General features: G+C 47.4%; 1 protein-coding gene across 1 annotated transcript in view; it reads left to right on the top strand.

Moving 5' to 3' along the window:
* LOC132582619 (ATP-binding cassette sub-family C member 12-like) overlaps positions 1 to 21517 on the top strand; it is a 117766-nt gene that overhangs the window by 83952 nt on the left and 12297 nt on the right. The window contains exons 22-28 of the mRNA XM_060254279.1: positions 875 to 1069; positions 4520 to 4746; positions 10005 to 10142; positions 11582 to 11768; positions 14415 to 14504; positions 17359 to 17548; positions 19939 to 20098. Of these exons, the coding sequence (XP_060110262.1) occupies positions 875 to 1069; positions 4520 to 4746; positions 10005 to 10142; positions 11582 to 11768; positions 14415 to 14504; positions 17359 to 17548; positions 19939 to 20098 (1187 nt within the window). The remainder of the gene's footprint in view (positions 1 to 874; positions 1070 to 4519; positions 4747 to 10004; positions 10143 to 11581; positions 11769 to 14414; positions 14505 to 17358; positions 17549 to 19938; positions 20099 to 21517) is intronic.

Below are 21517 nucleotides of genomic sequence, written 5' to 3'. Positions count from 1 at the left end.
CGTCCCCCTGAGGGGTGGCGTCAAAACCCCCAGCCGGGAGGTCCAGAAGGAGGGGTGGGAGACCTGACTTCACACAGGCATGTCTGTAGCAGCAGAAAAGAGTTAGAGTCTAAGTAGCACCTTAAAGACTAACAAAATTTGTGGCAGGGGATGAGCTTTCATGAGTCACTGCTTGGTAACTCGTGAGCAGTGACTCATGAGTACTGAGCAGTGACTCACAAAAGCTCCCACCTTGTTGGTCTGCAAGGTGCTACTGGATCCTTGCTCTTCTCTGCCGCAAGCTAACAGGGCTACCCATCTTCATCTGTCTCTGCTGCGGTTGTTCAAATTAAGAAGCCAGGCTGAAGCCTTTGATGAAAACGCCGGCCCACCTGTTAGGCCTGTCTCTTCCAATTCCGCTTGCATATGTTTCTTCATCGAGGCGAACCTGACGCTGATTCGAGGATTGCCTCCAGAACAAACGGCTGGCAACCCGGTCTACACTGTTGTCCGAGGTTGCTGCAACTCTCCGGTGGGGTCCAAAATCGCTATTTACAAACATCTACGAGACAAGACGCAAAAGAAACAATCGCCGTATTGAGGGATGGCTCTCTGAATGAAAGCGCAGCTCTGGGATCAGGCAAAGCCTGGCAGATCGGTCACCAGAGTTCCCATCCTGAAATTGATTTAATCATTTAAAATGCAGCACCATCTGCTTCCGTTCCTTCATAATGTAATCACTGTTTTGCCCACGGGGCAAAGTTATCTATCGCATTAGCTAGAGCAGAAAACCATCCAGTGTTGGTTTGTCTCTATTTGTCATTATTTAAATGGAAGAAAATGGTGCTTTATCCACCATTACAAAGTTGATTTTTTTTTAACCCATTCTTTAAAGGCCAACTGCAGCACGGCAGTGAACGCAACCTGTAACGCAGGGAGCATAACCGAAAATCCCAACCTGCACTTCTATCAGCTGATCTATGGAATGAGCATGGTGTCCATGATCGTCCTGAGCATCATCAAAGGCTTCGTCTTCACTAAGACGACGCTGAAAGCTTCGTCGACGCTACACAATACCATGTTTCACAAGGTACCTCTTTGGAGGAGGGGTGGCGGCTGCATAAGAACATCAGAAGAGCCCTGCTGGATCAGACCAGTGGTCCATCTCGTCCAGCATCCTGTCTCACACAGCAGCCAACCAGTTCCTCTGGAGGGCCAACAACAGGGCATGGAGGCCAAGGCCTTCCCCCTCTAAAAATCAGATCAATGGACCAGTCCAGCCTCCTGTCTCACACAGTGGCCGAGCAGTTCTTCTGGAGGGTCAACCACAGGTCACAGAGGCCAAGACCTTTCCTTGATCAGAGCTTTGCTGCATCAGACCCGTGAGGGTTCATCTAGTGCAGCAACCTGTCTCACACAGTGGCTGACCAGTTCCTCTGAAGGACCAACAACAGGGCAGAGAGGCCAAGGATTGTAAATTCAGCCAGCTGGTGGGATGGTGCAAAGAAAGCTCAGTATAATTATGATAAAAACCTGCCCAAATTTTTGGTGCTGTTTGCCTTCCTTTGTGCCATTTCCATAGTCATTGTCATAGTATCCCTTTTGAGCTCCTTTGGTTTATGAGAAAAGCTACTCTGGTTGCAGGGGGTGGGGTCCCAATCTAACCTTTTAGCACAGTTCCCCATCCCTTGGCAGAGAGCTTCAAAACATGACTGCAAAATATTCCTAGTTCCTCAGGTTGCCTCCACAAGGGATCACCTAAGATGATTTGGCATCTCAAAGAAAAATGTAAAATTGTCTCAAAGATGCATGTTTAATAGGGCATCTAGAAAAGCCCTGCTGGATCAGGCCAGTGGTCCATCTAGTTCAGCATCCTTCCTCACACAGTGGCCAGTCAGTTCCTCTGGACAGCCAGCAACAGGGCAGAGAGGCCTCAGCCTTCATTAGAACATCAGAAGAGCCCTGCTGGATCAGACCAGGGGTCCATCTGTCCAGCATCCTGTCTCACACAGTGGCCAACAGGGCAGAGAGCCCTTAGCCTTCATCAGAACAGCTTTGCTGGATCAGACCAGGGGTCCATCTAGTCCAGCATCTTGTCTTACACTGCGGCCAACCAGTTCCTCTAGAGAACCAACAACAGGGCATAGAGGCTGAGGCCATTCCCAGATGTTGCCTCCTGACACTGGGATTCAGAGGTTGACTGCCTTGGAACATGGAGGTTCCCCTCAGTCACCATGGCTAGTGGCCACTGATAGACTTCTCCTCCATGAATCTGTCGAATCCGCCTTTAAAGCCGTTTATTCTTGCCGCCATCGCTACATCCTCTGGCAGCCAATTCCACATTTTAATCCCTCTCTGTGTTTATTTCCTTTGGTCTGTCCTGACTGCATGTCCTTATGACATAGTTAACAGCGCTGACAGCTGATGCTGGGGAGAAAGGATTGCTTCATTAACAAAAAACACTTTCTTCTTTTGATCTGTGGGTTCCTCTTGTTTTTGGCAGTCACTCCGAGTTTTTAAGAAATGGAGAGCAAATGTTATTCCGTTCAGAGGGAGTGAAGAAACATTGCTGTCGCTCTGGTTTGGCTTCACAACATTACCGAGCAGCCAAATCTGATTGACAATAGGTGCCATGGTGTCATCACAGCGGCTGTGTGATCCCTAATTGGCTGGATCCCGCAGCCAACAACAATTCTTTAAAAAAAAAATGGCACCGAAGCAGCTGCCAAGAGGGGAAGCATAAATAAGTGAAGCCGAGCAAAAAAAAAACTGTGTGGGAAAGGTGAAGTCTGAGAAGTCTTCCGGAATATTTTTCCCCCCCAGGTCTCTCAAAATTCCGTTTTTCCCCACACGCACATTGAAAGTCTTCATCCATGAAATTTGGTACCTCACAGTATCCATACGTTTCCTACTCTGTGGTACTCTGCCATTGAGCCAATCCGGGGGGAGAGGAATCTAGCTACAATGGTGGCAACCAACCAATTACTGTAGACACACAGGAAATTCCCTTATTCTGAGTCATACCACTGGTCTGTCAAGGTCTATGCAGCCAGCAGCTCAGGTGAACATCTTTTTCCTCACCTTCCCCTGGATCCTTTTATAGCTGGAGATGCTGGGGATTGAACTTGGCACCTTCTGCGTTCCAAACAGATGCTGTGCCACCAAGCCACAGCCCCTTCCAAAGGGTGATTAGCACGTGGAATTCACTGTCACAAGAGGTGGCAGCAGCTACAAGCATAGCCAGCTTCAAGAGGGGATTGGATAAACGTATGGAGTAGAGATCCATCAGTGGCTATTAGCCACAGCGTATTGTTGGAACTCTCTGTCTGGGGCAAGTGATGCTCTATATATTCTTGGTGCTTGGGAGGGGCAACAGTGTGAGGATTTCTAGTGTCCTGGCCCCACTGATGGACCTCCTGATGGCACCTGGGTTTTTTTGGCCACTGTGTGACACAGTGTTGGACTGGATGGGCCATTGGCCTGATCCAACATGGCTTCTCTTATGTTCTTCCAAGGCCAAATACCTTGACAATTTGTCACTGGGAAATAGACTAGAGCTTTTAGGAGGGCTTTGCCTTCCATTGCAAGTTCTGGCTTGGCTTTGTTGCTCGGGTTACCTATATCTGCAGTGTAGATATCTCTCTGCAGTGTTCTGCATACTTAATATGGATTGTATAGATTGGGACGGAGCAGATGAATGAATAGTGGCTTCTTCCAATGAATGAATGTTTGCTATTCTGTGATGTTGTCTTTCCCCTGGTTTGAGATCTGCATCCTGGAATTATGCCAGCTTTAAAGGGAAACATTTGTTTCCAATATTCTGATTTTTGTGCGTTTTAATTATTTTTGTCCTCCCTTTTAAAGCCACAGCTGCAAAACAAAAGTTCATTTTGTTCTCAAAAGATCTTTTTCCCCCTAACAAAGACGATCCCTCCCCCCAGCCTCAAAACAAAAGGAACAGCATATTGTTGTGCTTATACCGTCTCAGTGCCGTCAAAGACATGTCTGCCACTGTTTTGTCTGCCAGGCTGATTCTGCACTAACCTTGTTCCACGCCAGGCTTCCATTTCTCTCTGGAGCAAGCTAGCTATTTCACACCAGCTGCTCTGTGCCGCCATTTTTCGCGGGGGAAAACTTGTGATTTGCCGTGCCGTAGCATAAACCTGGACCAATTTCACACTAGACCTTTAATCCTGGTTTAACCCAATCCCCAAACTGACATTCTTCACTAGAAACCAACTCTATGACTATGATTCTATTATTTTAGTGTAAAATCTCTGCTTGGGGACAGGGCTAAGCCAGGATTAAAGGTCTAGTGCAAAATTGGTCCTGTCTTTTCAGGTTTACATTGTGGTGTGGCAAATCATGCGTTTTTACAGTGCAAAATTGGCAGCACAGAGCAGCTGGTGCGACATCACTAGCTTGCTCCGGAGAGAAACAGAAGCCTGGCGCGGAGCAAGGTTAGTGCGGAATCAGCCCCACAGTTTTATTGTTGCTGCTGCTGCTAATGCGGAGCGTCCCCCCTCCCTTTTATCCACAGATCTTGCAGAGTCCAATGAGCTTCTTCGACACAACTCCCACCGGCAGACTCATGAACCGGTTTTCAAAGGATATGGACGAGCTGGACGTGAGGCTCCCGTTTCACGCGGAGAATTTCCTGCAGCAGTTTTGCATGGTGCTCTCCATCCTCGTCATCATTGCTGTTGTGTTTCCCATCCTCCTCATTGTTGTGGCTGTCCTGATGATTATTTTCATCCTTCTCTTCCAGTAAGTCAGATCTTCTGCTCCTGTGAGAATTAAGTTGTGTTTCTTACACACAGGGCTTTTTTTTTTGAAGCAGGAACTCCTTGGCATATTAAGCCACACCCCTCTGATGTAGCCAATCCTCCTGGAGCTTCCAGTAGGCCCTGTACTGAGAGCCCTGTAAGGAATTCTAGCAGGACCTCCTTTGCATATTAAGCCACACCCCTCTGATGTAGCCAATCCTCCTGGAGCTTCCAGTAGGCCCTGTACTGAGAGCCCTGTAAGGAATTCTAGCAGGACCTCCTTTGCATATTAAGCCACACCCCTCTGATGTAGCCAATCCTCCTGGAGCTTCCGGTAGGCCCTGTACGAAGAGCCCTGTAAGGAATTCTAGCAGGACCTCCTTTGCATATTAAGCCACACCCCTCTGATGTAGCCAATCCTCCGGGAGCTTACATTAGGCCCTGTAAGAAGAGCCCTGTTATGCTGTAAATTTGGTGCCTCTACCTCAAAATACAGCCCCCCCCCCAGAGCCCCAGATACCCATGGATCGATTCTCCATTATACCCTATGAGAATTGGTCTCCATAGGGAATAATGAAGTGCCCAGTAGACATTTCCATCCCCCCCACCCCACTTTCTGATGACCCTGAAGCAGGGGGAGGGCCTCCAAGCTGGGAGATCCTCTGCCCCCACCTGGGGATCGTGCAATCCACAAAGAGAATCACGGCAATTATAGGCAGAGAAATCCAAAGCTCAAGGCTTTCCGTGAAAGCCAGCCTCCGTACAACCAACGAACTCACCAAACAATTCAACAATTACAAAAGCATATATTAGTTCATGATAGACCATACAGTTGGTTCTTAGCAAAATAGGGAACGTGTTCACCAAGAATCGATCCGGTCTTTATAGTAATCATTGCTCAGTTCATTCCAAGGAACCCTGGTGAAATAGTTGTGAGATTGATCAATGTCTCTCAATATATGCAGCCAGCAATCCAAAAGGTCGAAAAGAACAAGGTCGTACGGAAACCCTTGTTTTGCACAGGCTTCTTCAAGCTGCAAAAATCCTTTTTACAACATTTTCATACCCAGGGCAGAAAACGCCATTCCATTACAACATTGAAAGGCACTTGAATAGTGCTAGAGACATATAAGCCACTTGTAACTGTGCAGAACAAGGATTCCAGTACGACCTTGTTCTTTCAACCTTTTGGATTGCTGGCTGCATATATCGAGAGACGTCGATCAATCGCACAACTATTTCACCAGGGTTCCTTGGAATGAACTGAGCAATGATTGCTATAAAGACGGGATCGATTCTTGGTGAACACGTTCCCTGTTTTGCTAAGGACTAATTGCATGGTCTATCATGAACTAACATATGCTTTTGCAATTGTTGAATTGTTTGGTGAGTTCGTTGGTTGTACGGAGGCTGGTTTTCATTGAAAGCCTTGTGCTTTGGGTTTCTCCGCCCACCTGGGAATCGGCAACCCTAAAAGGAGTCCCTGCTACAAAAAAAGCCCAGGAATCAAGATTTCTCAGGGACGGTGTTCTACTGGTGACAGATTCCGGAAAACTGGGACCGTCCCTGTTAAATCAGGACGATGGGAGCATATGGAGAGCTCTCCCGCATCTGTCGGGGAGCTGTCAGGATATTGCCCTTTGTCCTCAGCTCTCTTGCCTAGGGAGTGTTGGCGGCCCTGCAAAGGCAGCGGCAGCTCGATGGCAGCTAGGGGAGAAGCCAGCAGTCGCTCCGAGACAAAAAAGAGCCAGGTGGTGCATCCAGAATGTTAATGTCCTATGAGTCTCTTGTCGCTAGTATATCAAATGGAATAAAGCAGAGGTTCCATTTTTATTCATGGTTCGTCCCACCGTACGGAGATAAACAAGTATGTTCTAAAGAGCTGCAGACACCCCTATTACTAGGAAACCGGGATGGGGGGAGGGTGGGGGGAGGTTAGCAGAAGGGAATGCACGTGGAAGAAATATTCGAACCTTTGATTGCCTTTTTTTGTTTTGGCACACTGTGCCGTTCAGGAAAAAAAAGGATGTGGATACGTAAGCCCCCCAAGAGTTCTGAGACCACCACGGAGCCAGGCTTCAAAGGGCAAATTGCACGCAGGGCTTAGTGGCGCGTGAAGCCTTCGCGAGCAATTGTTGCAAATTTGCAAACGCTCAATAGCTCGACTGGAAAAAAGACAGCAGCGCTTTTCGTTATTTGCCTCATGCGAGCAGGCCTCGATAAACACCGCTGACGTGTCCCTAGAAACCGAGGGTGGCTCCAGGGGGTGGGAAGGTTGTGGGTTGCCTGTGGCCAGGACTTTTTTTAATAGCAGGAACTCCTTTGCGTATTAGGCCCCACGCCCCTAATGTAGCCAATCCACTAAGGGCTTACAGGGCTCTTAGTACAGGGCCTACTGTAAGCTCCAAGAGGATTGGCTACGTCAGGGGTGTGTGGCCTTATATGCAAAGGGGTTCGTGCTACAAAAAAAGCCTTGCCTGCTGCTCCAAGGCCATTCATGGACTGTTCCTCCAACAGGGTTCAGGAGAATCCAGAAAGTCGCAAGCAGCAGAAGTCAGGTTGCCAACTCTGGGTTGGGAAATTCCTGGAGATTTGGGGGAGCCTGGGAAAGGGCAAGGTTTGGGGAAAGGAGGGACCTCACCAGGGGGTAATGCTGTAGAGTCTGCCTTCCAAAGCAACCATTTTCTCTGGGGGAACTGATTTCGGTAGACTAGAGCTCAGTTGTAATTCTATGGGATCTCCAGGCCACACCTGGAGGTTGGCAACCATATTCAAAAGAGTATTTCTGCGTTTGCTGACCCCACTTCTTCCAGCTAAGGGGACATGTCCCTTCTGGTTTCTGCACACAGAAACTGTAAGACATACATCCAACTATTCTCAGCTCCAAAACTATGTTCCCTCTAGCTGCAGAGTCTCGTGAGCAAAAATTCTACTTTGTGAGCTACTGGTATTAAAGCTGTAAGCTACTGGCATTAAAGTTGTGAAGAAAAGAAAGGAAAGGTCCCCTGTGCAAGCACCAGTCGTTTCCGACTCTGAGGTGACGTTGCTTTCACAACGTTTTCAAGGCAGACTTTTTGCGGGGTAGTTTGCCATTGCCTTCCCCAGTCATCTACGCTTTCCCCCCAGCAAGCTGGGGACTCATTTTACCGACCTGACCTCGGAAGGATGGAAGGCTGAGTCAGCTACTGCATAAATTACTGTGCTCTGGGGTCATCCTTCCTGAGCTAATACAAATGTGTGTAAACTGGAGGCTAAAAATCTGTGAGTTAGCTCATGCCAACCCAGCTAGGAGGGAACACTGCTCCAAAAGTGTTCAAGCTACCTCTTGGGCCCTTTGAGCCAAACCGCACAAAGCTGAGATCCCAGGTTTCCCATCAGCTTTCAGAATCTTGGTTTTAGGGATGCTGATTCAGCTCAGCACAGGGAGATGAGGAGGAGGAGGAGGCTTCAGCTCTCCACACCTGCATGAATTTGTCTATTAAAAACCTTTTCTTTGTTCAGCTGCAAATCCTGAAAAGGAAGGGGCGGAAGAAACCTCAAAAGCCAACATTTTCCTCATTGCATTTCCTTCCAGGGCTGATAGAAATGAGAGCAGGTGGCTTTGATAAATCAAGCAACACAGGGATGGATGGACTAAAGCCCTTGCTCCTTACCCTCCGCAGCCCTGATTCAAACCAGGGACCCCACTTGCCTGAAACTGAGCTTGTTTGGTGTAGTGGTTAAGTGTGCGGACTCTTATCTGGGAGAACCGGGTTTGATTCCCCACTCCTCCACTTGCAGCTGCTGGAATGGCCTTGGGTCAGCCATAGCTCTGGCAGAGGTTGTCCTTGAAAGGGCAGCTGCTGTGAGAGCCCTCTCCAGCCCCACCCACCTCACAGGGTGTCTGTTGTGGGGGAGGAAGGTAAGGAGATTGTGAGCCGCTCTGAGACTCGGAGTGGAGGGCGGGATATAAATCCAATATCTTCATCTACTTCACAGGGTGTCTGTTGTGGGGGAGGAAGGTAAAGGAGATTGTGAGTCGCTCTGAGATTCTTCGGAGTGGAGGGCGGGATATAAATCCAATATCTTCATCTACCTCACAGGGTGTCTGTTGTGGGGGAGGAAGGTAAAGGAGATTGTGAGTCGCTCTGAGATTCTTCGGAGTGGAGGGCGGGATATAAATCCAATATCTTCATCTACCTCACAGGGTGTCTGTTGTGGGGGAGGAAGGTAAAGGAGATTGTGAGCCGCTCTGAGACTCTTTGGAGTGGAGGGCGGGATATAAATCCAATATCTTCTTCTTCTTCTTCTTTTGATGGTGCTGGGACAGGGTTTACTGGTCCGACTGAGGAAATATCTGGGGACTTTGGGGTGGAGCCAGGAGGTTTTGGGGGCGGAGCCAGGAGCAAGGTTGTGACAAGCACGATTAAACTCCGAAGGGAGTCCTGGCCATCACATTTCAAGGGGCTGTGCTCCTTTTAAATGCTTTCCCTTCACTAGAAATAATGGAGGATGGGACACCTTTGGGGGGGGGCTCATGGAATTCGACCCACTTGTCCAATCTTTTTGAAACGGGGGGTGGGGGGTTGAGGAGAGGCACCAGATGCTATGCTGAAAATTTGGTGCCTCTACCTCAAAGAACACCCCCCCCCTCCAAGCGAGATACTCACAAATTGATTCCCCATTATACCCTATGGGAACCAGTCTCCATAGTATATAATGGAGCACAAAGCAAACATTCAACCCCCTCCCCACCGCTTTTTGATAACCCTGAAGTGGGCGGAGGGCATCCAAACCTATGGATCCTGCCTTTAACTGGGAACTGGAAACCATAGAGAGCCAGTTTGGTGTAGTGGTTAAGTGTGCGGAGTCTTATCTGGGAGAACTGGATTTGATTACCCACTCCTCCACTTGCACCTGCTGGAATGGCCTTGGGACAGCCATAGCTCTTGTAGGAGTTGTCCAAGAAAGGGCAGCTTCTGGGAGAGCTTTCTCAACCTACCCACCTCACAGGGTGTCTGTTGTGGGGGAAGGAGATAAAGGAGGTTATAACCCACTCTGAGACTCTGATTCAGAGAGAAGGGTGGGGTATAAATCTGTAGTCTTCTTCTCCTATCAAGTTAAAGACACATACACCCAAGCATCCCAAGCATCCCATCAGCTTTTTTACCCTTAAAGTTCTCAAATCTGGAAAGCTGGTTGCAGATAGAAATGGGAAATCTGGAGTTCCAAGCTGGGAACTTATTCTGTGCAATGCATTTTTGTGTGTGTGCATGGCAGGATTTTTCAGAAGGCCATCCGGAAACTGAAACGTGTGGAAAACCTGAGCAGGTCTCCATGGTTCTCTCTGATAACATCTTCAGTCCAAGGCCTTAGCACGATTCACGCCTACAACAAGAAGGATGATTACATTGCTCGGTAAGTCGCCTAACTTAGGCCCTGTTTCCTCCCCACCCACACAATCGTATTTGCTCAGTCGATTCCCTCAGACGGGATGAATAAAGCGCGCTGTTGTTCTCCACCTGACCACCAATACTTATGCTTTTACACCTGCGGGGACATTGATGGAACCGCTCAGTTATTGTGCTACAGAGGCGGTGGAGATCCTGGGGTTTTTTTCATTTGCAGAAAATGAGAAGCCATGGGGAAGCGGCCGGTTTTGCTCTGCGGATTTCTCGGAATTGTCTCAAAGAGATCATTATGTGTGCGGTTGCATGGCCTCCTTCTTGGAGTCCTTTATGTTCTTTCCAAGCAGGACGCCATTGTTAGGAGCGGCTTGTTCTCCGTGCAGAAATGCAACTGAGCCCGGGAGTCTTCAGCAAGGTTCTTTGCAACCAAGAGGGTGACCGAAGACGAAGGACACCTAAACCACCCCGTGCATTTCTGAGTGACTGGAATTTACCAAAGAAGTCTTTATGTGCCTATTCTTAGGGATGAGCAAACGTTCCTTGTTTCTTTTTATATTGGCTCACTTCTTTCCTTCTGTGATTTTAAGACCTCTGCTTTTCAATGTTGTATGGTGCTTTTGCATCAATGCACTTAATTTAATTTAATTTTTTGATTTATATCCTGCCCTATCTCGCACGAAAAGAATCATGGGTACATCAGAGAACAAGAACAGCTCCCCAAGATCAGATAGATGGCCAATATACTCCAGAATCCTGTTTTTTGTAGGGGCCAACCGATGTCCTGAAAGATGTGTGAGTAGGCCAAAGCTTCCCCATCCCACCCCCCCTTCAACTGGCATTTGGAGGTGTATTTTGTTTATCTATTTTTATTTTTATTCCACCCTCCCAGCAGATTTGCTCAGGGTGGATCGCAACAGCTGTATACAACAATAAAAGCACAAGAATTCCATAATTAAAACAGTTATTGCCTCTGAGCATTTAGATAGCATGGCTGATAGCCACTGATGGACCTAGGTAGCCTTCCACTGTTTGCAAAACATGTACGGAAATGTGATCAACAGTGTCTTCCTAAGCAAAGTTACACTCTTCCAATTCCACTGAAGTCAATGGCATTAGAAAGGTGTAAGTCTGGTAAGGACTGCACTTGTGAATTTTCCAGAATGTTCCCCAAGCAAACTCTACAAATAAATAATTTTAAGAGACTTGCAGTGAAATATTTGACGAAGACCAGGGCTTTTTTTGTAGGAAAAAGCCCAGCAGGAACTCATTTGCATATTAGGCCACACCCCTTGATGCCAAGTCAGCCAGAACTGCATTCCTGTGTGTTCCTGCTCAAAAAAAGACCTGACAAAGATAAAACACACAGGCTATACATACAGAGCAACAAGCCTGGCATTTGTGAGCTCAAACCAACCTGACTTGAGTATCCGTCTTCTGTTTTTGTTTCAGATTTAAAGAGCTGAACGATGAGAACTCAGGCCATTTCATGCTGTTTAACTGTGCACTGCGGTGGTTTGCAGTAAGGACAGATATCCTCATGAACATTGTGACTCTGAGTGTAGCTCTCTTTGTTGTTCTCTCCCCTTCTTCCATCAGCGCCGCAGCAAAAGGCTTGGCTTTGTCTTATATTATTCAGGTAAAAAGACATGTAGTGAGAATCCTCAGTTATCTCCTCTCACCTGGTTTTTCCTCCTACCCTAATCCAAGGAGCTGGAATGGACATAATTCTCCTTTCCTCTGTTCTGTCTCTGAAACATTCCTCTGTGAGGTAGCTTTGGCCGAGAAAGTACCCAGCCCAAGGTCAGCCAGTGACCTTGATTTGAATTCAGGTCTTCCCAGCCCTATTCAGGTCTTCTGCCACCACACCAAACTGGATCCATTTGCCCCACAAAGGAATGGCCATCCAGAGTCAATTGGCTCTCAAAATGGAGGACCAAGTCTTTTTTTTTGTAGCAGGAACTCCTTTGCATATTAGGCCACACACCCCCTGATGTAGCCTATCCTCCTGTTGCTCCTGTTGCCCTGTAAGAAGAGCCCTATAAGCTCTAGGAGGATTGGCTACATCAGGGGTGTGTGGCCTAATATGCAAAGGAGTTCCTGCTACAAAAAAAGCCCTGTGAACCAAGGAAGACCTGAAGTGGCTAACCTTCAAGTTCTACCAAACCTGTCTTGGAACGGGCGGGGGGGAGAAACAGCAAGAACGTTTTTGCTTTGATTTTAATCATGTGTAGAAATCAATATGTTATTTCCGTAAAAGTCATCCGAACCATTCTTATCTTCGGTACCTGTTGTTATTTGGGTATGGTCCCCCCTCCACTCTTTCCATAACCTTTCCACTTTCAGAACAAGGATGACAATATTTCCGTCTCAAGTCTCTCTCAGTGGCACCATTATCTGCATTAATTGTCTTAACCGTTCCTCACCTAGGCTAGAAGTTCTTCTGTCCCTGACATTTTCAGCTTGTATACAGTGAATCCCAAGAGCCATCTGTTTACCACTGCAGGATTAATGATCTGCCACTAAAGCATATATTTTATAGGCATTAATACAAGCAAGAAAGGCAGATTTTGCCTAAAGTGTAATGTTTCCCCTCAAGTATGAGGTAGCTAATTTTTTCCTCCCTCATGGTAAATCACAAGCCGCTTTCTTTAACACATTTTCAAAAGGACAAATACATTTCCTCAGAGTCAGCAGAGAAGTCAGCGAAACATAGGCCCCTGAAGTCAAATTGTGAAAGATATATATTTTTTTCAAGGCCTGTAGTTTTCTCAGTCTCCACAGGCCTTTGTAATAGCTCTGAAATTGCCTCAGGGTGAGGACTGTTGCTGGGTGTGTGAGTCACTTTCTTCTCCTTAAAGACCCGTTTTGGCTTTGAATGGTCCCTCTCACTTGTCTGAGGAAATGTGCCTTACATAAGACAGCTTCCCAACTCCAGAAGAACAACAGGTTGTGTGGATGACAGCAAATGGATTCACACAGGATGTAGGAATGACATACATAAGCTATTAATTTTTTTAGATAGAAAAGCTGCCACCAGTGGGTCTCTCTCCTTGGTATTTATCTGATAAAAGGGTCTTGTCAGTGCAATCCCTTAGCAAAATGGCTTTAGTATGTGGCTGTCTTGTAGAAAAAGTCACTCTGTGGTGACTTTACCACAGCTAATAAAGCCAAGACTTTTTTTGAGCAGGAATGCACAGGAATGCAGTTCCGGCTGGCTTGCCATGGAGGTGTGTGACCTGATATGCAAACGAGTTCCTGCTGGGCTTTTTCTACATGAAAAGCCTCAAATAAAGCCATCTGAATTCACATAGGTAAGATCTTGAGTTTGGATCCTTTTTGCTTAGGGATCTTTCAGGGAAAGGACTCTTTCCTCCAATGGAGAGTCCCTCACAGGACAAAGGAACTATTGGATCCAAACTATCATGAGACAGGACCCAATAACACCTTTCTCAGGACTTGACAAGGGTTTTTAGAAAGTGGGTGGGGACAGGTGGGGCTTCTATTCAGGAAGAGTTCCGATCGCTCATTGGAAATTTCGTTTACTCTTGGGATTTAAAAAGTTTTTGCTTTGGGAGCAGCTGCCATCATAGCACAACAAACTTCATTGTGTGGCTGAAGCTGTGGCAGCCATTTTGTGGCTGGCTTCACCTGCTGCAGCGCCATTTTGTGGCCACGCTCACCACACTCTGTCAGAATTCCAAAGGCATCTGCAGACTGAAAAAGGCTGGAGGCCTGTGGTTTAGACTGTCAGAGGAGAACTGGGTCCAGATTCCTTCTTAGCATTTGAAGTCTCTCACTGAGCCATCCTAAGCAGAATTAAACCCTTCTAATTTCATGAAGGAGCCCTGTGGCGCAGAATGGTAAACTGTGGTATTGCAGTCCAAACTTTGCTCACTACCTGAGTTCAATCCCGGCCGAAGCTGGATTCAGGTAGCCGGCTCAAGGTTGACCCATCCTTCCGAGGTTGGTAAAATGAGTATCCTGCTTGCTGGGGGTAAAGTGTAGATGACTGGGGAAAGCAATGGCAAACCACCCCGTTAAAAAATCTGATGTGAAAACGTCATGATGCGATGTCACCCCAGTGTCAAAAATGACTGGTGCCTGCACAGGGGACTACTTTTACTTTTTTACCTGTATAATACTACCAGGTGTACTCTTTCTGTCCCCAGCAATTGGATTTTATCACTTTCACTGGCCGTATTGGGCCCTACCTCCTTTTCACCGCAAATTGTGCATGAAGATCGCCTATGAAATTGATTTCTCTTTCCCCCTTTCTTTGTAGTTAAGTGGGCTCCTTCAAGTGTGTGTAAGAACAGGAACCGAGACTGAAGCTAAATTTACGTCCGTTGAGCAGATCATGGAATATATCACGGTAAGCGAGACTCCCAGCTGGAGCATTAAAGTGATTGTTGGAGCTCCAGATTCCCAGATCGCTTACTCACCAGTGTGCCAGTAAAGTGTTATGACGGTGAAGAGAGATCTTAATGCTGTCATAGCAGCCATGGCAGACTGTCGGTCCACGGTGTGAATTCAGTTTTACAACTTGACTTATGGCGGGAAATGCCATCAAGTTGCAGCAGTCTTATGGCAGCCCCTGTAGGGTTCTCAAGGCTGGTTGCTGTTAGAAATAGACAGCTCAGGGGTGGCCAAACCGTGGCTTTGGAGGCCACATGTGGCTCTTTCACACATATTGTGTGGCTCTTGAAACCCCCATCATCTGGTCATCCAGTTTGGAGAAGGCATTTGTCTCTCTAAATCACTTCTCCAAGCCAGCATTGAAGAATGCATTTAAAGTTAAAGTTGCTTTCTTTCTACCTTCCCTTCCCTCCCCCTCAGCTATTTGTTTTCCTTTCCTTCCTTCCCTCTCTCCCTCCCTCCCTCCCTCCCTCCTTCCTTCCTTGCAGCTCTCAAACATCAGATGGTCATGTCTATGCCCTATTAAACATGTTTGAGCAAGCTGGGCCACATCTGGACTAGATGAACTTTGATTTAGTCTAGAAAGACAACAAGATTTTTCAGAAGTTTATGATCTGGAAGCTGCCAACCATGTGTATTGGCAGCACACGCTGTCTGTAAAGTGTCATAGTCTTTGAAAGGACAACACAGGAATTTTGGTTGTGGTGAAAAGTGCCGTCAAGTCGCCACCAACTTAAGACAACCCCAAAAGGTTTTTAAGGCAAGAGACATTCAGAGGTGGTTTGCCATTGCCTGCCTCTGCCTAGCAACCCTGGGCTTCCTTGGTGGTCTTCCATCCACCTACTCACCAGGGCCAGCCCTGCTTAGCTTCTTAGATCTGACAAGCTTGGGCTGGTCTAGGCCATCCAGCTCAGGACACTTATTCATGTACACACACATGCTGTACACAAACCAAATGCTGGTCAGCTCTGCCTTGTAACTCTCAGTATGTTTCAAGTATACTGACTTCCTAAAGCAATATAATTTAAAGCAGCATATGTGCTCATGTACAGACATGTGCTCATGTATGCATACACACATGCAGGGGTGGAATTCTAGCAGGAGCTCCTTTGCATATTAGGCCAAACACCCCTGATGCAGCCAATCCTCCAAGAGCTTACAAGGCTCTTTTTTGTAAGCTCTTGGATGATTGGCTACAGCAGGGGTGTGTGGCCTAATATGCAAAGGAGCTCCTGCTAGAATTCCAGCCTTGCACACATGTATATATGCAGGTCCACCAACTCCCCTATGAACCTGCCCGGATACCGAGGTCATCATGCCCAGAAGCAGAACGCATATATCGTAAATGCATGTATTGACCCTTTGCCTTACGAAATACATTGAAGAAAATATATTACTCAAGGGTAACGTCACAGATACTAGCCATGTGGTGCCCTGCCACACTTGGCTTTCCTCTATCACACTGAAGCCTTGCACTACCACTATTAGCAAAGCTCACTCCGGAAAGTGAAACTGTCGAAAGCAAGGAAGGCTCTTCAGAGCCCTTTTTGCTGTGCTAAAATGTGACATCTGTCTTTGCCAGGAGTCTGACACAAGGATTTTGAAGCACTCTGAACAATCCTTTAAGCAATAACATGTTTTCATGTTCCCTGACTGTCAATGATGGAAATGCTCCAGTCTCTTTAACAAACCCAATCCATGTCTAATTGTATAATCATCCTTAGCACTGATGCAGTGCCTCCAGCTTTACTATAGATTATTGCGTTGTAATCCTAACAACAGCTCTGTAAGGTAGCTCAGTGTTACTATCCCCGAGTCGCAGATTTGGGACTCAATGTGGGGGGGAGGAGGGGGAGAGACAAAGAGAAAGGGGGGAAGAGGAGAGAGGGAGGGAGAGTGGGTGAGTGGGCAAGGGGAAAATAGGGAGACAGAGAGGGAGAAAGAGGAAGACAGGGAAGGGGAAGAGTGAGAGAGAGAGAGGGAGAAAGAGGGGTAGGGAGAAGGGGAAGAGGGAGAGACAGAGAGAAAGGAAGAGAGAAAGGGGGGAAGGGAGAGAAGGTGAAGGAAAAAAAGGGAGAGAGAAGGAGGGAGTGTAGTGTACTGGGACTTCAAATAAAGACCCTTTGTTAGAGAGTCTCCTTACAGCTGCATTCAGATTGGCTGTCTTGCTGAGCCAGCCAATCAGGTAATATCCATTTGAATGAAGCCCATTGCTGGAGAGGCTCCTTGCAGCTATGCTCAGGGTGGCTGCCCTTGCTGAGCCAGCCAATCAGGTAAAATCCATTTGAATGAAGCCCATTGTTGGAGAAGCTCCTTGCAGCTACACGCAGAATGGCCGCCCTTGCTGAGCCAGCTCATCAGGTGATAGCCAATTGAATGAAGCCCATGCAAATGAAGGTTCCAAGCGCCGGTTTTTCTATTAGGTTGTTTATTGCTGGAGGTGTGTTTTGGGCAGAGTTTCTGTGTTTATAGCTGCAGCTAGCTGTGTGTGTTTTCAGTTGGGTTTTCGTTAATAAAAGAGTTTTGCTGGAATCACTATAGCGTCTGACCCACTACTTTTCAGGGAGAAAGAGGAAGAGAGAGGAAGGAGAGGAAAGGGGGAAAGGGGAAGGAACAGGGAGAGAGTGGGAGAGGGGGAAGGAGGGAGGGTGGCTTGTCTTAGGCTACTTAGTGAATGCATAAAATGGGTAATATTTGAAAACAGACTTCCCAGGGACCTCCCAGATCACACCTCGTTCCACTCACTGATGCCAGCTCCCAGTATTGCGGCAGAAGATTAATGTTACCTTTTCTCCATCCCTTTCTTCCAGAACTGTGTTCCTGAGGAGAAGGAGGGTGCCAAATTTGTCACCCCTCCCCCAAGCTGGCCAGATCAGGGAGAAATCACGTTTCGAGGATATCACATGAAATACAGAGAAAACAGCCCCTTGGTTCTCGTTGATGTAAATCTGAGCATTCGCGCCCGAGAGAAAATCGGGATAGTCGGCCGGACAGGCTCCGGTGAGCTACTTTGCTTCTGTTTTGCCGATTTATTTCACGGCCAGCGAAACTCGTCATTATGACCGGCATGGCACATGCGTGCAGAGCGAATTGTCTTTGTGTGCATTACCCCTATGCTCAGGATGTGCTCAAGCATTGAAGGAATGTCTGGAAAACTGGAATGGTCACGATCCCTGTGACCTTGCCCTCTGTCCCTGCATGATTGTGTCCCCTATGTGGAGAGACAAGGTCTGAGCTTACCTCCCCACAATCCAGGCAGGCAGCCGTGATGGTCTGAAGCAGCAGAACAAAGTTAGAGTCCAGTGGTACCTTTAAGGCCAACAGAGTTTTATTCAAGGTATGAGCTCTCATGTTCATGCACACTTCCTCAAATACATTGACATTGAAGTTAACAATTCATATATAAAGACAGACAGGGGTCGTTTTGTAGAAAAAACAGGAGCTCATTAGCATAACTAATTAGCATATGCCCCCTCCCCCAGTCAAAAGCAACCTGATGCAAGAAAGGAAAGCCCTGGCCAAGCAAGACCTGCTTGGGCTTTCTAGATATACAGCCAGCCCAAGCAGGCCTCGCTCTCCTGGGGCTCTCCTGGGTCTCCCCCCCCCTGCAAGTCAAAAGGCCAGCAAGCCACCCACCACCCAAAATCACATAAGACGTGGAGAAATGGTGGCACAGGCTTTTCCAAAGGTTAATGAGGGCTGCTGGGGGTGTGGCAAAACCCCTGGTGGCTGGCTGGCTGCTCACTCTCCTAATCCAGGGATTGTTATGCAGCTGTACCTACTATTCAGTGGACAAGGGAGGAAGAGGGGGAACCCTCAGAAAGGTTCAGGAGCTGTGCTCCTGTGAGCTTCTGCTGAATCTGAAGCCTGGAGATAGATGTCAAAACATCTCCATTAATCTCTCTGCTAATTTGCTGTTCACCCATGTAGAGGCATTTGCCTGTACACACACCCGCATGCCCCTGCATAGGTGAACGGCAAATTAGCAGAGAGATTAATGAAGATGTTTTGACATCTGTCTCTATATATGAACTGTTAATTTCCATTTCAATATATCTGAGGAAGTGTGCATGCACATGAAAGCTCGCACCTTAAATAAAACTTTGCTGTTCTTAAAGGCGCCACCGGACTCAAACTTCGTTCTCCCCACAATCAGCAACTCTGCTATCTGAATGCTGCCAGTCATAGAGAGGAGAATCACAGCTTTAAAGCAACTTCAACTTTAAATGCATTATCCAGGGCACCAGCTAGCTTGGCTTGGAGAAGTGATTTAAAGAGAAAGCGATGTAGAGAGAAATGCCTTTTCCAAGTCAGTCGACAGGGCAGTGGGGGCTTCAAAGAGCCACACACTATGTACGAAAGAGCCACACGTGGCTCCCAATCCACAGTTTGGCCACCCCTGCGCTGCACCGTCTTGTCTCTTCATCCAGTCCAGTCCGATGGAAATCTTCCCTTTTTTAAAGCAACGTAGACAGAGTCAGGTGCTTCCAGAGGGTAGCTGTGTTGGTCTGTAGAAAAAACAGGTGCACGGGGGAAAATATATATATATTTATTAAGTTCTTGCGGATCCCTGTGCATTTCACAGTTTGCTTCTTTGGGGATTGTTTCCAAAGTTACTCACTTTCCGCCTTGAGCGGTAAGATAAAAAGGCAGAAAGCAAACAACTTTGGAAGCGATCCCCCGATGAAGCGAATTGCCAAACGCGTCGGGATCCACAAGAATTTAATAAATATTTCCCCACCTTGCATGTGTGTTTCTATGTTCCTTCTTTCTACTGGTGCAGCCATTCTTGTTTTCTTGGTCTGTTGTAGAACAGCTGGATTCAAGCCCGGTAGCACCTGAGAGACCAACACCTCAGAGATACCATACTTCAGGGCTTTTTTTGTAGCAGGAACTCCTTTGCATATTAGGTCAGATCCCCCTGATGTAGTCAGTCCTCCAAGAGCTTACAGGACTCTTAGTACAGGGCCTACTGTAAGCTCCAAGAGGATTGGCTACATAAGGGAGGTGTGGCCTAATATGGAAAGGATTTCCTGCTACAAAAAAAAAAAGCCTTACCATACTTTGTCCTCTGAGGAAGGGAGTTTTGACTCTCAAAAGGTCACACCCTGAAAATGTCATTGCTCTCTGAGGTTCTACTGGACTCAACTCTAGCTGTTGGGTACGTGAGACACGAATGAAATTATACTCACCCACCCATTCCCTGTATGAATTTTCCTGAACCTTTGACAAAAAGTCACCATCTGCCTAAGAACTGTGAATCGTCTGTCCTTTTCCTTTTTTTCAAAACCAAACGGAATTGATTTGAACCCCACATACCGCTGTCTTGCCTGGCATCTCTTGTCATGGGGTTGTTTGTACTAACGGCTTCTGCATCTCGTCTCTGACAGGTAAATCGTCCTTAGGAGTAGCCCTGTTTCGACTTGTGGAACCCACCGCCGGCACCATCCTGATCGACAGGGTCGACATCTGCACCATAAGTTTGGAATCTCTCCGGACGAAGCTTTCGATCATTCCTCAAGATCCCGTTCTGTTTGTAGGTACAGTAAGGTAGCTGTTGCTGTAATTATAAATTAACCTCTCCTGCAAAAATGAAACATAACCAGTAACGCTGATTTCCATAGAAGAACATAAGAGTCCTGAACGTGCAAGTATACAGGCTTAGGGTTCCTTCTCCGTTACCAGGAACCGGGGTACAGAGCGGTGCCTTTATGTCAGGGCTGTTTTTGTAGCAGGAACACCTTTGCATATTAGGCTACGCCAGGGGTTGTTTTGTAGAAAAAATAGGTGGTGGAGCTCATTAGCATAACTCATTAGTATATGTTCCCCCCCACCAGCCAAAAGCGACCTGACGCAAGAAAGGAGAGCCCCGGGTGAGCGAGGCCTGCTTGGGCTGGTTAGAGATCCAGCCAACTCAAGCCGGTCTCACTCACCTGGGGTTCTCCTGAGCTGCCCCCACAGTCAAAAGGCCAGCAAACCAGCCACCGTCCCAAATCACATCAGAAGTGGAGAAAGGGTGGCACGGGCTTTTCCAGGGGTTAATGAGGGCTGCTGGGGACATGGCAAAGCTCCTGCTGACTGGCTGGCTGGCTGCCCGCTCTCCTAATCCAGAGATTGTTATGCAGCTGCACCTACTATTCAATGGACAAGGTAGGTGGGGAGGAAGAGGGGAAACTCTCAGAAAGGTTCAAGAGCTGTGCTCCTGTGAGTTCCTGCGGAATTCAAGGCCAGGGCTACACCCCCCTGACATAGCCAATCCTCCAAGAGCTTACAGTATACCCTGTAAGAAGAGCCCTGTAAACTCTTGGAGGATTGGCTACATCGGGGGGGAGTGTGTGGCCTAATATGCAAAGAAGTTCCTGCTTTGTGTGAACCGTTGTTTGCACACAGAACCTGTGCGCGCTTGGCAATGAGTGCCTGTAGATCAAGTGTGAAGGAGGATACTGCGGTTCCTCCCTCCCCTTATGCTCATTCATCTTCCCTGGAACGTAGACTTAAAAGAACTAGCATTTATTCATAGGAAGTGAGTCTAATCCAGCTAATATGTACGTACGTGCCATCGCATTGCAACCAACTTGTGGCAGAGGGGCTTTCAAGGCAACTGAGAAACAGTGGTGGTTTGCGATTGCCTCCTTCTGCAGACCCATCAAACACAGCACATAAATGCATCATAAATAATCACCTGAGTTAAAAATAAATGGGGAGTCTTGCACCACGAGGATCCAGACTGCAGCTGGAGCTGGGATGCATTACGACCACATACACTTTTACAGCAGGAGCCCCTCCTCCGCTTCTGCTGTAATCCGGATCCTTCCACCATGCACGACTCCCTGTTACTTTGAATGCATTTCCTAAGGATTGTGAGGGGTCCTCCCTCTTTTCTAGAATTACGGGACAAGACCGCACTGATCTGAATCAGTTTGCCGCTTACTCAAATGGCTGAGAGATATATTTATTTTGAAATGCTGT

This window comes from Heteronotia binoei, chromosome 14, assembly GCF_032191835.1.
Source record: "Heteronotia binoei isolate CCM8104 ecotype False Entrance Well chromosome 14, APGP_CSIRO_Hbin_v1, whole genome shotgun sequence".
NCBI lineage: Eukaryota > Metazoa > Chordata > Lepidosauria > Squamata > Gekkonidae > Heteronotia > Heteronotia binoei.
This window is presented reverse-complemented; position numbering and strand designations above follow the sequence as displayed.